This window comes from Rhizophagus irregularis, chromosome 23 (assembly GCF_026210795.1).
Source record: "Rhizophagus irregularis chromosome 23, complete sequence".
NCBI lineage: Eukaryota > Fungi > Glomeromycota > Glomeromycetes > Glomerales > Glomeraceae > Rhizophagus > Rhizophagus irregularis.
The window spans coordinates 2,041,163-2,054,040 of record NC_089451.1 but is presented as its reverse complement, the minus strand read 5'-3'; the positions used below and the strand labels follow the sequence as shown (position 1 = coordinate 2,054,040).

At 28.1% G+C, this 12,878-nt stretch overlaps 1 protein-coding gene across 1 annotated transcript; it reads left to right on the top strand.

Moving 5' to 3' along the window:
• Positions 1–7,263: 7,263 nt before the first annotated feature.
• Positions 7,264–8,139, top strand: OCT59_015428 (uncharacterized protein; the record flags this gene model as incomplete). The annotated part of the gene is made up of 1 exon (XM_025309821.2): positions 7,264–8,139. The coding sequence occupies one exon, from the start codon at positions 7,264–7,266 to the stop codon at positions 8,137–8,139; it is 876 nt and encodes a 291-aa protein (XP_025189131.2).
• Between the last annotated feature and the right edge of the window lie 4,739 nt (positions 8,140–12,878).

The following is a 12,878-nucleotide window of genomic DNA, read 5'->3' as shown; positions in this document are numbered from 1 at the left end:
ATCATGTGCGGAATGCGCACATTATTTGAAATTTTTATGTACGCAATTTTTAAATGATGTGTGAAAAGCGTTTTTTTTATGCATAATTCATTTTTTCAACGGACAATACTTAAAATTTAAAATTTTTTATAAAAAAAAAAAATACTTGAAATTGTAAAAACCTTTATTATAAGTTTATAAAAACACCAATAAACACTATTATTCTTACATTATAATATAAAAATTCAAATATTATTAGTGTTTACTCGTCGTACATGTTCATTTTTCCATTGATTAAATGCCTTATCCCAATTAAATTCTTCAATATTATCGGGTGCATTTAAAAGTATCGTTAAATGCATATCTAATGTCTCAACATTTGTAATCTAGTTTTCGTCAACTTATGTTGAAAAAACACTCTTTCTACATTCGCATTCGAAAGTGGCACTAATAGAACAATATTAACCAAAATATTAACATTAGGAAATTGATTTTTAAATTGAGGACGAGTACTCCAAATATGATGCCACCCCTCGATTATATCATAATTTCTAATCGATTTCATGATATGTTTAACCATCTGCCATTCCTTTTTACACTCTGAACTATTAATTAACGGCTGAACTGGTATACCATTTGATTTATGTTTTTGATTTCCAAAGTGTTCGAATATTAATTTAAGTTCTTCTATTCCATATGAAGATAATGCGCTTTCTTGTAATGGTAATTCTTTTGGATCTAAAATTTTCATAGAATCATATAAATCATTACATGGAAAACGAGCTTGTAAGCTATGAACTAGGGCCTTTGCAAAATGAACAAAATCATCTGGTATATGATTATTATAAAATGGATTATTTTGTAAAAATTGCTGTAAATTTGTTCCATATATAGGCGGTTGATCATCAAAACTGATGAATTGAGTTTTTATCGTTGCTATAGTAGCATCCAATGAAGATTTAACCTCTGACAAAGAAATAATATCTCGTTGAAATGTTTTACATAAAATAGTAAGAAGGTATGTTAAATCCGCCATATACATAGTTGAGATTTTAAATTTAGAATCTACCAATTCTAATAATTTTTTAGCTCGATCCCTATCTCTTTGATCACCAGCATGAAGACTGTCAAAATTTAAAGCATCAATTATTGAATCTAAAATTTGATATAAATTTTTGACTACATTAGATAAAGATAACCAACGTGTATTGATAATATTTAATATTGCTAACTGTAGATCATCATTTGATTCTTGGATCATTTTTAAGTTTAACATTCTCTTATAAGATCCGCTAAAATATGAATATAATTCCTTGCATGTGGCTTCATATTTTTTAAAATATTGAACTTCATTCGCTGCATCCTTTCCAACTAGATGAAGCTATGAGATATGCAATGCACTGAGGTGAGAAATGGATTTAATTCCTTTAATTTTGCTGCTACATCATTTTTACGTCCTATTTTATAAATAATTTATAATTGATCAATAAATATTATATTTAATTAAATTTTTTTTTTTTACGATAGGTTTAATATTAAAAAATTTGCTAATAACTTACCAACCATTGTAGATGCACCATCACTGCCAAAATGGATTAAATTATCCAAATTAAGTCCATTATTTTGAATAAACTCCAAAATTTGAGTTAGAATATTATCTGTGGTGCAATCTTCAAGTTCAATTAGCCCGATATAACTCAATACAGGAACATTATGTGAAAAATGTTTAAAAACCATAGCTAAATGCTTTTCATCAGAAATAGAAGTAGTTTCATCAATCATAATACTCCAAAACGGAGAATCATTGATTTCTTGATATAATTCTTGTTTGATTATACTTGTTATTGACTTTTCCATTTCTTTTCCTAAATTATGATTTTGATATGTACCATAACTTGAACGAGTTGAGTTTGTATTATCAACAAGCTGTCTTGGTAAAGCAACCACCTTTGGAGCAATAATATTTTGATTTTGTGATGGCATTATTAATTCACATAATTTTGGATATATTTCTAATGAGATATGGTTTTTTGCAGTAAAATATACACACTGCATTTGGCGAACAATAATACCTTTTTCTTTATCATATTGCTTCACAAACCCAACTGCAATCTTATTCTGACTTTCTTTTTGATTTTTTTTTACTATTGAATGATCCTTTACTTTTAAGTGACGATCAAGTAAATCTTTTTTGTAAATTGTGATTCCTTTAGCCATTTGGTTAATAAATTTTGCTTTTTCACACCAAGCACAAATCATAAAAGTTGTATCTTCAATTGTTCGATATTCTAGCCACTCATACGTTAATAGCCAACTTGGCTTTAGAGCACTAGCGGTTTTTTGCTTTTTTCTTGCTAAATTATCATCTTGATTTGGTTTATTTTTCCTTTTATTTGCGTTATTAACTTGATCATGTGTTTGTTTTTCTTTAGTATTTGCGGGTAAAAAATAGTTTTCCATTAGTAAATAATGAAAAGTTCAATGTGCAAAATATTCGTTATTTTAAAATCCCCACGTACATAAATTTTATTTGCAAACCTTATTTTAATTCACATGTTAATCATATCTAATAGGTAAAAAACCTTACACGGATAAATTTTAATGAAATTTTTAAATAAAATTACCAAACCCATTTACAAAAATATAGAAACTTTTTTTCATATTATATTTAAGTAATGTAAAATATAAAAATAAATGGTATGTGCGCGATGTGCGCAGATGTGCGCAAATGTGCGGAAAATAAGCAATGATGTGCAGAAATGTGCGGAAATGTGCAAAACTGTGTGGGATGTGCGGAAATGTGCGGAAAATAAGCAATGATGTGCAGAAATGTGCGGAAATGTGCAAAAATGTGCGGGATGTACGGAAATGTGCGGAGATGCATACAAAATTTTTGTGTGCGCTTTGCGCACACAAAAACTTTTGATCATGTGCAGAGTTTTAGGAAATTTGTGCGCGCGCACACTCTGCACATTGAATTTCAAACACTGATTATAATGAATATGAAAACTTAATTTCGTTAGTAAGTCACTGATAGGTATTATTAATCAATATTTTATTTTTAGAATTTATTTTTAGATTTCAGGTTTTAACGAGTTCAAAAGGAACCAATAAATCAATAAGGATTTAATCGAGTTAAAAACTTGAAAAGGTGAAAGATTGGAGTTTGAAGTTGTGCGAGTAATCACTTAATCGATAGAAAGCACAAGAATATTTCTTTCGGGAATAAAGTACCTGAGAAATTTCATAAGGAGATGTGGAAGTGAAAGATGAATTTTGAAATAAAGATTAATAATGGGAGAACACCAATGTATTATCTGGGGTTCATCTGTGTCATATGGGTTACGTCTGAGTTTGAATTTTGGATAAATGCTCGAAATTGGAAAATTTTTATTCTTCGATATTAAAGATTATAACGTATGGGTTACGTCAAATCTGGATACTTAGCTCAATAACGCGCGAATTGCTTTGGGGACGGGGAATGAAGATTGTAAAGACACCTACTATCAAGAAGCATTAAATGAATAAAATAGGATAAACCTGAAAACTGTCGTGCTTTTATTTCAATGCGGGGTATCTCTAATGGGTAAAAGATAGAGATAAGCTCAGTATAGGTCCACCAATTTGAGGAAAGATAAGTTGGTTTAGATGAGTTTCATGGATAGCAGTTGACTTTCGTATGAAAGGTTAGATACACCCGTTAAGAGACAAGTCAGCCAACGAAAGAAGAAAAGACAGATACGTTGTATTGTTACAGGTCCTAGGCTATATTTCAGATGTGGATCCTGGTGCAGAGACGATAAAATTATGCTGTGATAAAAAATGAATTATGTGCATGCTAAAACAAAATTATGTGATGTAATTTCTTTAAAAAAATTCGTATTATGTGATATTATTTAGTGAAATTTATGTAATTATTTGATTTTATGTATAAAAACATTCATATTATGCGATATTATTTAGTAAATCAATAAGAAATTTGTTAAAATCATTTATTATTTTAAGTCATAATGCAATAAATTTTTAGGTCATAATTCCATTAAAATATATCATACTTAATTTTTTAAGAGAATCCTGAGAGAGATTTTGCCGATCACTATCTAAAAGAGAGTTGTACATAGAAAAACTTCGTTCAACAGTACAACTTGATATCGGCAACCAAATGTAATCCAAAGCAATATTAGAAAGGATTGGCAATTGCGTTGCCTTATCTACCCAATATTGGTCTAATTCCATATTACCTAAAAATTCATTATCCAAGCCACAATAAACTCCCTATTCCCGTAATAATTCATCAGACGGATTATCAAATTCTTTAATAAAATTGTACTGCCGAATATTTTTTCGGAAAATATCTCCATTATGAACAAATTTAGGATCAAAGACTTGGCATGAATAAAAAAATTGCCGAGCTGGATGATTAGGAATATGTGCAGCAAATTTTTCATAAGCTGCTTCAAATGCTGCTTGAAAAATTGGATAAATTTCACTTGGATTAAATCGAAGCTGGGTGATTAAATTTTCCAGAAGAGGACCAAATTCATTTGAACTTCTATACATTTCAATATATGCAGTAAGTTGTTGAAGCTGTAATTCAACAAAAGGGAAAACAGGCTTCTTTAATTGCTGAAAAAAATCAAGATCTTGAACGAATTCTTTGGCATAAGAAGAAATGAAATTAACGTAAATTGTAATGAGTTCCAAGTCTCGAACATTTTGTAAACAAGAATTAATAGCTTCCAGAGTACGATGCCTTTTGTCATTGTTGAGTTCTTCTTTAAAAAAAGAAGGCCAGTAAACGATATGATCCTTTGCGTAAGATACCATCCAAACCAAAAATTCCAGCGTGTTTTGTTATATAAAGGAATTTTGCATAGTGAAGGTATTCCATACATTTTCAAATGGGATAAATATCGACCTCTTCGGGCAGGAAAATTAACAAAAACCTCTTTGACTTTATCCAAAAAGTCTTTCAAAATACGAAATTGAGGTAATGTTCTCCATGTATCCCTATAAAATTTTTACAAATCAGTTTTAAGAAAAATAATATCATTTTGAAAACAATTTGTGATTGTAAACTATTTTGAAATTTAAACTATACTTTTATTTTGAATTTAATTTTTTATAACTGCGTTATCATTTCATTATTAAACTAAAAATTTCATTATATTATTTCGTAACTATTACTACTAAATGTCAACCTATTAGATGTTAGTTTTGCACTTTTAAATGGCAATAACAAAAAAATATTATCCATCACCCTTTTCTTCTCATATTCACATGTAAGTTTTTTTATTCTATAATTATATAAGATCAATTTTTCTCCCCACCATCTATTATTTGACAACTATATGTTATTATTTAAAAACATACCCGATTAGATTTAAGATATGCGCACAACATGGTACATAAATTAACTGAGGCATCAGTGGTGACAGGACGTCACGATAGCATTTTTTCATGTACGCGGCTGAATCTGTAAGAAATAAACAAGGTAAATTAAAAGATATATTGAAGTGAGTAATAATTGTTGTAAGAACTTGTCCCATTGTAGTGTTATTAACACGCCCAAGAAAATCAACTGAAACTAATTTTGTTTCATTGCGATAACAAAAAAGGGTATTGACAACGCTCCGTGCACAATCATCAGTGGTTTCATCCATAATTATAGCCACCGGTTTTGAATCAAAAAATAATCTAAGACATTGGTAATGCTTATCAAAAACGTTTGGTAAATAAATTTATCTAAGAGTTGAAGCTTGAGGAATAGAACCTCCATTTTTAACGTATTTTTTTAAAAATGGAAGTAAAGAATTGACCTTTTCAAGAGGTATGTCTGCTATTGCAAAAGCTTCTATAAGGTCTTCAATAAGCCGTTTTTTTGAGTCAGCAGCTGCTTGAGCAGAAGAAAGAGTAAGCTGTTGTGTTTTATTCTGAGTGTCGTCTTGCTTTTTTACGTTTGATATGTGTTTCTGACTACCACAATGGCTATCTATAACAGATTTATGTTTCCAATCCACAGAAACATTGCAGTAATTACAAAAGAGAATATTATCATCAACATGAAAAATATTTCTGTATTCTTTACATCTAGTATCAACTGACATGGCTTTTCTTTTCCTTGACATTGTTGAAAAAGAAAAAGAGATATTCAGAGATAATCAGATAAATTGTGTATATTTTACTGCGGATTATGTGGTCTAATATAGGAAGATCTGAATTATGTGATTTTATGATGTGATAAACTTGTAATTATGTGATATCACATAATTTATGTGTTTAATGCAAAATTATGTGATCACACTAAATCATCGTCCCTGTCCTGGTATAGTGTGCTAGTTCACGATTTCATTACAATGTTCTGTTAAAAGAAGATAAAATAGAAGAAAATTTACACATTAATGAGCCGTATAATGAACATTATGTGCAGTATTTAATAATAGATGTAAAATCCGGAAAGAAGGACATTTGTTTAAAAAGGACATTTATTTAAAAGAAAAACATTTGTTTGAAAAGAAGGACATTTTGTATACTATAGATTAATTTACATAATATAGAATATATAGTAAGAAGGATTTATATGGATGATAAGAAAGATTGAAAATTCACAAACTTTAAAAGTTATGAAAATTTTGAAGTTAGTGGAACGTGAAAATTATGAATATTGATAATAGGAGAAATTTTATGGCGCAGTAAAAACCTCTCCAGTCTGAGGAGATCGTGGACTTAGAATAATTTTAAAAATTTTGTGACGCAGTAAATAAGTATATATAGATCTTCCCAGTATGAGGAGATTGTGAACTTAGAATAATTTTGAAAATTTTGTGGCGCAGTAGGTACCAGATTGATTTGGCATTTATAGAAATTCAGAGAATACAAATCATGTGGAAAGGAAGTTATGTGATAGAAATAAAAATGAAAAGCATAAAAGGTTTTACTGAGTGGTAAAATTAGTGAGCGTAGACGTAGATAAATTATGAGAGATAAAAATAGCGAAAAGTACAAAAAGGGAAAGGAGCTGTATTTATAGATTTTTGGGGTAATACAAAATAATGTCATAATTTTGTAAGAAGCTTAAAGAAAATGCAAAGAAAGGAAGAAAGATTAAAGAAACAATCTATTTTAAAGATTAAAAAAACAAAATAAATAAGAAAGATAAAAGAAAGAATGACATAATAACAAAGGAAGAATCTAGAAGTATAGGTCATATGACGAGTAAAATAAGTATATATAGACCTTCTCGGTCTGAGGAGATTGTGGACTTAAAATATTTTTATATATTAAATGAATGGTAAAATGTTGAAAATAAGGTTTAAATTGATTATAAGCGAAATAGAGATTAATGAAGAATATGTCAGAAGAAAAAGGAATGATGGGGAAAATATAATAGAAAAGGAATTTAATATAAATGAGAGTGAGGATGTTGTACTTTATGAAGGACTAAAAGATGATGAAAATATAATTGAAAGAATGGAAATAGCTTATGAACTAAATGAAAAAGAAAAGATATTCAAACAGAGATATGGGAAAAATATGACTATATGTTATGGATGTACAATGATGATAAATGTAGAAAAAGAGAGTGAAGAATTATTGTTAATGGGAAAAGAATTTAGGAGTTATTGTATAGATTGCGAAAAAGAAGGAATAGATATAATGGATAATGAATTAAATTATAAGAATGATGATGATAATATGGAAATGGATAATGAGGTATTACAAGAAGAAATTGATGGTAGTGGAAGTGAAATTAGTATTAGTGGAAAAAGTAGTAATGAAAGAAAAAGAAAAAGACCTGAAAAAGAAGTCAATAATACTGAAAGAAGTAACAGAAAAAAGAAAATAAGAATAGAAGATGAGGAATCATCAGAAGAAGAAGTATTAGAAAATGAAACAGAAGCATTTAGAAAGTTATTAGAAAATTTGAATATGCCGGTAGTAGAAGAACAATTAATAGAGAAAGAGAATGTTGGGGATACGACATTAGAAGGATTATTCATTAGAGCAGAAAAAGGAAGTCAAGAGCTAGTAAAATATTGGTTTGATGTGGGCGAAGAATTTAGAAATGAAATTAGGAAGATAAAAGGTAAAACCAGTAAGAAAGAGAAAATAATAAGAAGTGATATTTACAATAGAATGGAAAAGAATTTGAAAGGATGAACAAGAAAAGCGATTCAATCAAGATTAACAAGAGCAGAACACGTGTATGAGATATTTAGAGGAATAGGAGGAAAACAAAAGATAAATAGAATGAGAAATACATGTATGAATACGATAATAGGATTAAAGATTAAAGAAGGGGAGATTGATAAGTTAATAAAACAGGTAAATGAAATGGAAGGAAAAATATACAATGGAATTAAAGAATATTAATCAGAAAGAAGAAAATCACGATCAACAAGACAATGTAAGAAAATCAAAATTGATCGACTGAAGATCAGATTAATGATAATAGAAATAACAAAAGAAATGATTTGATTAAAAAAGCATTTAAAAATTGAAGTAGAAATGTGTAATGAACGAAGGATTAATTGATGAAAGGAACAGAATATTTAAAATATAAAAAGAATAAGATTTATACCAGTAACGAGAATTTATATATGGACAAATGGAAAATGCGAAGTATGATCATTTTGCAAAAAGATGAAATGAGAACAAAATAAAATGTCTGGACGGTACAAATAATGAGACAATAAGAAGATTAATTTACAAAGCGTGAATAATAATGAAAAGATGTTTATAAGATAAGAGAAAAATAAGTAGACGATTACTGTGAAATAAATTTATTAGAATACGAATGTACCATCGAGAATGAGAGGCTAATAATTGAATATGAGAACTATTGAAAAAATAATTAAAATTGCTAAAAGAAAACTTTATTTTTATAAAAGTATTAGAGTTATGATGATAAACAGAATCACACGTAGATTTCATATTTGACAAATTAATGATAGAATTAATACTTTATTAATTGGTATATATGATATGGAAATATGAGTAATACATAATAAAGTTGTGAAGAATACAAGAAGATAAAGAAAACTAGAAAGAAGAGATGTTAATAGAATGATGATCATCTTTGAAATTATTACAACGGGAAAATTAAGAAATCTGGAAAATTCTGGAATAACGCGGAATAATTTAAATTTAGAAGAAGCGATATGAAAATTTATTATGATATAGAATAACGATATTGTAAATGAGAAAGAAGATAAAATATATACATAAAGAAGACTATTCCGAAATAAGATGAATATAAAGATTTGAGGGAATGCAATAATTCTTAATGTCATCATCATGTGTTGAAGGAGGTCGAGTTCGTAAAAGTCTTTGAAATGGAGTATCGCATACCTAATAAAGTAATGGGAACATCGTACAGAACGAGGAGTGCACAACGATGAAGAAAATAATAATAAAGGGAAAGGGAAATGCGAGAAAGAAGAGAGTTTTAAAGGGTTGGCAAGAGTTAGTTATAGTTTGTTAATGATTGAAAATTTTACGTCCTTAACCTCTTGCGAGGCATCTAATCACCTATAACTAACTACTCGATACGAATATTGACTGTAAGCAGTATCATTGAAACTGATCTAAAACTTTAGCGCTGCTTACCTGTAGAATCTAAGAGTATATCCAGTTTAATTGAAAGAAAAGTTACGTGACAAAAGAGCGAAAAATAAAGAAAATATACCTATAGAATAAAAAAAAAATGATTTTTGGTTGAGTCAGATTATTACAAAGGAAAGAAGAGTATTTAAAAAGAAGTTTAATAATACTTACTATATAGGAATAGAAGAGAGGAGTAACAAGCCAAAAAGTATATACCGTGAGAATTATAACGAAGAGACTAAGAAAATTATTGAAAAGTGTAAAGTTAGATTACAGAATATTAAATAGAATAATAATCATTTTCTTTTGAAATAATAAATTATTCACCAATAAGTTGAGAAATATAGTGAAACAGAAAGTTACGAAAGACATTATGAAATTGTTGAAAGAATAATGAAGCGTAAAATTAAAAAAAAAAAAAGGGAGGGAAAAAGAAAAGTAAAGAATTTTATGAGAAAATATTAATAAGAGTTGCGAGGTAATAGGAAAGAATTAGAAAACAACCACAAGGAATACTTACAAAATTAAATTGATTTACAATTAGTAAAATAATGGCGTAATCAAATGGATGAGATGATCAACAGATTAGATGATCGACAAGTCAGCTGATTAATTGAAAGAGTAATTTTGTTGGACAGAGAAATATGAGATGAGAAACCTAAAATAAATAGAGAGTACGTTCAAGTCAGAAGGAGACATCTGTTTCGCATTCCATTTCGGCATAACCGAGATATTTCTTAAAACCGTCGGACTTCTGACAATCTTATAAGCAGTATCATTAAAACTGTAGCGGGACGTTCTCAGGCACTGAGCCAAACATATCTTATTATACTTTAGGGACTATGAAAGTATACATGTATAATGTGCAGAGGTTTGGACTCTCCAAGTCCATCATAGAACCAGCCGTCTTTAGCGCTGCTTACCTAAGGAAAATTAAAATCACAGCGTAAGGAGTTGAGATAAAATAGTATAGGAAAAATGGAGTTAAAAAAAAAAAAGGAAAAGAAATTAATAATAATAATGATAAAAATGAAAATAATGTGAAAAGAAAAAGGAGTATGAATAAGTAGAATTTTATGGATATTTAAATGAAAGATAATACGCGTAAACACGTAAAATGCGTAAAAATGAATTATTTTGAGAACAAAGAATTTATTAAGATAAATGATAAAATTAAGAGATCAGACATGAGTATTACGATAGAAAAATTATGAAGAAAAATTGCGCAATATTAAGAAAATATAATTGGATGATAATAAAAATTAATTAGGAATAATAATATAAAATGCATGGTGACATGTGGAAAATTTCTGGAGTAAGAAGAATTATTTTAAAACAAGGGGAAAATATTTTAAATAGTAAAACGTGATAAATTAAGGGGCTAAAATAACAAATTAAGTTAATGGAATCTAAATATAGTGATCTACTGAAATTAGAGATTTATTTTTAGAAATGTTAATGAAAATGATTAACCTAAATTAGTCGCTAAATTTAAGATGAATAAAATATTGACAAGCCTAAAAGATAAGAGAATAATGGTAGAAAATCAAACAAATAAATTGAAAGAAGACATAGGATATTTTTATGAAACATTAGAAGAAGAAGGCTAAATGAATATGAGAATATAACGATTAAATTAATGATAGGAAATGGAAAATTAATATATATAATATATAATTACAAATTATCAGGATATTTTAGAATGGATGCAACACTTTAATCTTTACAACACCTTAACCTTTACAACATTTTAAATGGAGGAAGAGGGGTTTTATTCGCGTGTAGAACAAAGAAGAATGATTCAACAAAGTTAAAACCAGGATATTTAATATATGGAAGAGAAATGAAGACATTATTAAATTTAGAAGATGAAAAGTTACAATAACACAAAGAATTAACAGTCTAATTGAGGAATTACCAAACATTAGGAATCAGGCTAAAGAAGATATCGGAAAAATCTCAAGAAAAACAAAAGTTATATCACGATAAGAAGAATAAAATAAAGAAGAAATTTCAGATAGGAGATAAAGTACTATATTATAATGCAGCGAAAGAGAAACAATGGTCTGGAAAATTTGAAGAAAAATGGAAAGGACCTTATTATATACACGAAACGATTTCTAAAGGATCATATAAAATAAAGACTATAGAAGGAAAGATATTGAGGACACCAGTAAATGGAGAATTGTTAAAAGAATATATTGATAGATCAAATTTTGAAGTTTTAATTAGAATTTGAGAGGACTCAAATTTTAATGTGGGAGGAAAGCTGTAACCAAAAATATGGAATAGATTACACAGAAATTAATGTTAGATAGTGATAATTAGTTAACTGAAAATATAATACGGATAAATAATTAGCCGATGGGTAAATAATTAACCAATAAATAATATTTATAGTTTAGTTTAGTTACGAGAAAGTCATATGATAATACATCTTTTATTTCTTATTATTTTCTTAGAATTTTAATAGAGAAAGAATAGTAGATAGTAGAAATAATTTTCTTAACATGTATAAATACAAGTGGGATTCATTAGGAATTCTGCAATCAATTTTTGGCTCAAATAAAATAATGTTAAAATATTAATTATTAAAAGTTATTCAAATATGAATATGCTCATTGTACGCTTGAGAATTAATTCGTGATCTGTCTTCAAACCAGTGAAATCTACTAATACATTTTGGGGAATTATTTTGCAAATTAATTTAGTGGGAAATTCAGATAAGAGCAATAGATATAGCACGCAGGAAATGTGAAATGAACTTACAAATTATTAGAGAAAAGTAGTTTAGAAGAACTGCAAAATTACTAGATACACCACTCAATATAAGCAAAATATAGTACGACCTGTATTTAATAGAAATAAATAATTTTAATACTTTTTTTTTTGTTTTTTCTTATTTATAACCTTAAATAAATTATTTACCAGCAAATAAATAACATTTTAATAAAAAAATATCAATTTTGTGATTGTCACACCTCTTGTATTGAATAATTATGGCATTTTTAAAGGCCGGAATCCAGCGTCGCTAAAGAAAAAATTTTTTAACTAATCGTTCAATGTAAAAATTTTTGATGGATCCTGATTCCTTCGGTTTTAAGCAATTGGTTACACTATTTTTCAGCCGGGTTGTAATACAAATTTGGCTGGTTACTTTTTAGGCAATATCGCCAATTTGTATAACAACGTAACCTTAAATGGCAAGTATATGTTGATCAAACTTGTGATATTAATATTTGACGATGCAAATTTATCATTCAATATACCCAGAACATTATTATATAACACTT